The sequence below is a fragment of the Engraulis encrasicolus genome, chromosome 15, assembly GCF_034702125.1.
Source record: "Engraulis encrasicolus isolate BLACKSEA-1 chromosome 15, IST_EnEncr_1.0, whole genome shotgun sequence".
Taxonomy (NCBI): Eukaryota; Metazoa; Chordata; class Actinopteri; order Clupeiformes; family Engraulidae; genus Engraulis; species Engraulis encrasicolus.
In genome coordinates this window covers 39,995,899-40,000,898 of record NC_085871.1, presented here as the reverse complement: position 1 = coordinate 40,000,898, position 5,000 = coordinate 39,995,899, and the positions used below count along the sequence as shown (strand labels likewise).

The 5,000-nt window shown below is 42.6% G+C and overlaps 1 protein-coding gene across 1 annotated transcript in view; it reads right to left on the bottom strand.

The window, feature by feature from the left end:
• The window catches only part of apaf1 (apoptotic peptidase activating factor 1), a 101,440-nt gene that overhangs the window by 79,489 nt on the left and 16,951 nt on the right, over positions 1-5,000 (bottom strand). Inside the window, exons 13-14 of the mRNA XM_063217499.1 lie at positions 1,043-1,169; positions 346-471 (exon numbers count right to left, since the gene is read on the bottom strand). Coding sequence (XP_063073569.1) covers positions 346-471; positions 1,043-1,169 — 253 coding nt within the window. The remainder of the gene's footprint in view (positions 1-345; positions 472-1,042; positions 1,170-5,000) is intronic.

Sequence of the window (5,000 nt, the reverse complement as noted above, 5' to 3'; positions counted from 1 at the left end):
ATGTAATCTGACCGTGGCATTGAGTGAGTGAAGAGAAGGTAGCAGTACCAAAGATTTTCTTAGTAGAGAAAGATATCCCAAACTCCGCTCACCCAATGCAAAGGAGTGTCCTCCAATTCGGTCTCCTAGGGGGGCATTGTCCCCTCCTTTTTCTTCTGTTATTCTGGTGTTTGGTGTCGGCTTGCACAAGACGGGTGCGTTACCGCCATCTACAGTGCTAAGGGGACTCCATTTATTCTCAACCTCAAGACTCCAAAGGTCTCCTAAAGGGGATTCACCTGACATCATATGGATTCTGGAAAAGTATGTGCCTGAAATATCTTCCTAATAGATGATCTTTGGTACCTTGATCTTGCGGTCAGCAGAGCAGGTGGCGATGAGATGGTCATCAGGGGAGAAGGCACAGCACAACACCTCGTCATCATCCACCGCCAGCTCCAACAGCTTCTCACCACTAGTGCTCTTAAACACCTACACACACACACAACACATGATTACACACACACACGATTACACACACACACACACACACACACACACACACACACACACACACACACACACACACACACACACACACACACACACACACACACACACACACACACACACACACACACACACACACACACACAATTACACACACACAATTACACACACACACACACACACACACACACACACACACACACACACACACACACACACACACACACACGATTACACACACACACACACACACACACACACACACACAAAGACACACACATAAATGAGAATGCATGTCTTCTTCCGAAAGAAAGGCAGACATTTGACATGAATGTAGGCCTAACTTAGACGAGTGTTACGCCAAAAGCATGTGAATGTGCTACTCAGAAGTAGTAAAACAAAAAATGGTATAAATCCCTGCACCATGGTTAGCTTTGATTTACTGATTGTTTATTCAGTATATTTTGATCTAGGTGAATGTGCTTCTGCTGTTATTCAGATCTGTGTGAATGCAGCATTTCCGTGAAAGTAAAGGCCCTGCCTGTGTCCTTACCCGCACTTTCCTGCTGGCCCCACAGGAGGCGATCTTGGTGCCGTCGTGGGAGAAGCAGGAGTAGTAGACCACCCCCTGATGAGGCTGCAGCACCAGCCGAGACAAGCTCTCCAGGCTGTTCTTATTGCTGAGGGACACACACACACACACACACACACACACACATACACATACACACACACACACACACACACACACACACACACACACACACACACACACACACACACACACACACACACACACACACACACACACACACACACACACACACACACACACACACACACACACAATACATAACACACCAGCCGAGACAAGCTCTCCAGACTGAGGAAGAGAGAAGAGATACACACACTATAAGAGCTAAAACTGGTCCTTTAGACCAGTGTTTTTCAACCGGTGGGTCGCGACCAAAAAGTGGGTCGTGAAGGGGTCATGGGTGGGTCGCGGAGCCTTGGTGTAAAAAAAATGTAATTCTAAAAAAAAGGCTAGTGAACTCCGTGTCATCTGTTGTCATAGATACAATCTGAATGTTTATGCGAGATAGATAGCGTGCAACCAGTCATTCGAGTCTTGGTTACATTTTGAGAATTGCATTGAATTGACTTGAACGCTACAAAAGTTGGGATGCGACCGAATGAGAGTGGAAAATGGTGGGTCCCAAGACTGTTCCAGTTGAGAACCACAGCTTTAGACTACTATCGCTGAAATGCAGATATCAAGCAGATTGAACAAAATTAATTTCAACCGAAACAGATTCTTCAGGAGAAACATATTCAACGACACATGGGACAAATTAACTACATACCGTATTAGATATCAGACAGTCAGACATAGGGCTGGGCGGTTTTGGAAAAAATTAGCATCACAGTTTTCTTGATGAAAATTGATATCACGGTTTTCTGCACGGTTTTTTGATATGCGACGATTGATATGCGACGATTTCCCCCCAAATCATTAGGAAAAGACTGAAATTAAATGTTAAAATGAGATAAAATCATGAATTTAATTTAATCTCCTTATATATTTTATCATTTTTTCATTTCAATAATATTTTCTATAATTTATAGTTTATATTTCCCTATCCAACAAAGTCTTAAATTAGAGAAAATGCAGCATTTCATAAAGTAGCCTGAAATCTTGACCAGGGTGCCATAGATTTTTCAAGGAAGAAGGGTTAAATGATTATAAGTAGCTGTTTTGGGCTTTTTTCAAGACAGCCCAAAACAGCTTATTTTGTTCTACACCTGGCAACACTAATTGCTTATTTGTCGTTCTACACCTGGCAACACATCCGGCGTGTTGCGCTGCCGCTGGACTTAACTAGCGAGTAAACAACAGTGGGACAGAAACGAAACAGACTGAAGACAGACACGGAAAACAAACGGATTTACTTGACATTGTGTGCATATTGTCTTTGAATTAAAGTCCAAATCCAACGTAGAAGGTATTTTGTGTCATATTGCGAAGTGTTTCGCTCCTATTTTTCCCCCAAATCATTTCAAACAAATATAGCAATGTAGCAATGTATCTTGTCTGCCCATTGCATTTGAAAGCTAGGCTACTTAGCTTATAAGCAGTCTTAAAAGCAGTGCTGCACACACAGTTAGGATGGTAATTAAATACAGTTAAGAATCAGAATAACTGTTGTAGCCTGTTAACATAGCACCATATAGAATTGCCTTTTATTTAACTTTGTGAGATCAAAGGTAGGCTAAATGAATTGAAATGTTTGTCATGATTCATCCATGCCATGTGTGTTCATCATGTTTCACTCTCACTAGCCTCTAGCGCGATTAACCAATTATTTTATTAGTTCAATCACCATCTTACATTGTGGTGACATTCCCTTGTACAACAGCAACAACAGTGGACTTAGCAGAGTTGAAATGAAGTGTCAGAGACTTAAGAATTAGAAGAATCTTTGGAAGTGTGACACGGAGTATGAAGCTCACGCACATAACATTGTAGGCTATAAAACAACAACATCAAAACCGTCTCTCATCAAAAAGAGAACCTTGTGTAGTGTAAACCGAGATCACGGTTTTTTAACGGTATACCGCCCAGCTCTAGTCAGACACAACATTGCCCAGGAAAGGTTTTTCAGACTGCTCTTATACAGAGAGAGATGTCAGATATGATATGAGATAGACCCAATATGATGGTCACACAGCGAGAAGACTCTGCCTCGACCAGTGTGTTCTACTCAGCCATGGTGTGGCCAGTCCTGTTCAAAATCAGGTAAACCAGGTTAAGAGGTAAATTATCTAATATAAGAGCCAGGAGCCCTCCTTTTCTTTACCTGGCTTACTCCTGAACCCGCTTTGTAGTAATAGGCCCAAGAAGTTTCAGAGTTAATTTATGACAATCTAACACATGCCACCAACTACCCACACCCTCCTCATTCCAGGCACCGCGCCTGATATATTTAAGCCCTGGAGTGTTCTTAACAATGGACCACACATCAAACAAATGGTTATCAACATTATCCAATGCCTGAAATTACTAAAAGTTTCAAAGTTACTATGGCAACCTAGTGCTTGCAGCCTATTTCCCACTCTCTCTCCTCATTACAGACACCGTGCCTGAAATGTTTGAGCCATGGGAGCTTTCTTACAACAGTGGAACACGTGTAATAATCATTCTACGACTGAAATGACCAAAAGTTTCAAAGTTATTATGGCAATGTAACGTATGAAATTCTTCTCATTCCAGGCACCGTGCCTGATATGTTTGAGCTCTGGGAGTTTTCTTATAACAGTGGAACTTTTGGTCATTTCAATCGTAGAATGATGATGACACGTGTTCCAAAGTTACCCCATGGCAATATAATGTATGCAATCTACTACTATCCACTCTCCTCATTCCAGACACCGTGCCTGATATGTTTGAGCCCTGGGAGTTTGCCTCCTAACAGTGGAACACGTGTCATTGTCATTCTACGACTGAAATGACCAAAAGTTTCAAATGCCTCTTCCTCTGCCGGTTTTCTGGTAGGACAGCTCAGACACAGTGCGACTTTTGCTTTACAATTGAGCTGTGTCGTGCCTATTCGAGAAGCAAAAAGTGGCGGCTGAGTTGCGCTGCGTCGAGCTGTAGGCCTACCAGAAAACCGGCAGTGGAAAAGAGGCAAAAGTTACGATGGCAATCTAACATATGAGATGTACTATATCCACTCTCCTCGTTCCTGATATGTTTGAGCCCTGCTGGGAGTTTTCTTACAACAGTGGAACACATATCACACTGACACAACAATCAATACAACATGGGGGATGCTGTTCATACAGCAGTGCCAGAAAAATCCATGAAACAAGCACATTTCATTTTTCAAGCTGTGAGACCAACAACAGAAGACATACCACACGTACGTACGCTCTGTGTGTGTGTGTGTGTGTGTGTGTGTGTGTGTGTGTGTGTGTGTGTGTGTGTGTGTGTGTGTATCTGTGTGTGTGAGTATAACATAAAACAACAAGACAGGCTGTGTGTGTGTGTGTGTGTGTGTGTGTGTGTGTGTGTGTGTGTGTGTGTGTTTGTATCTCTGTGTGTGAGTATAACATAAAACAAGAAGACAGGCTGTGTGTGTGTGTGTGTGTGTGTGTGTGTGTGTGTGTGTGTGTGTGTGTGTGTGTGTGTGTGTGTGTGTGTGTGTGTGTGTGTGTGTGTGTGTGTGTGCGTGTGTGTGTGCATCTGTGTCAAATTATGTTTTGCTGGTGTTGCAGCCATGACCCTGCACCTGTCAGTGTGGTTTTCTATTAAGCTTGAAAAATGAAAAAGCTTGGAACGCCATACACGTTGCTTGGTTCCACAGCATCTTCAACAAAAAACTAGAAACATATTCTCATTACACATGTGAAGGCAATAATATAATGCTGAATATACAGCCATTGTAGGCATAGTGCCCCCTGCGTGCAAGAAATACTGTAATGCTACTACTACTACTGCTACTACTTACTAC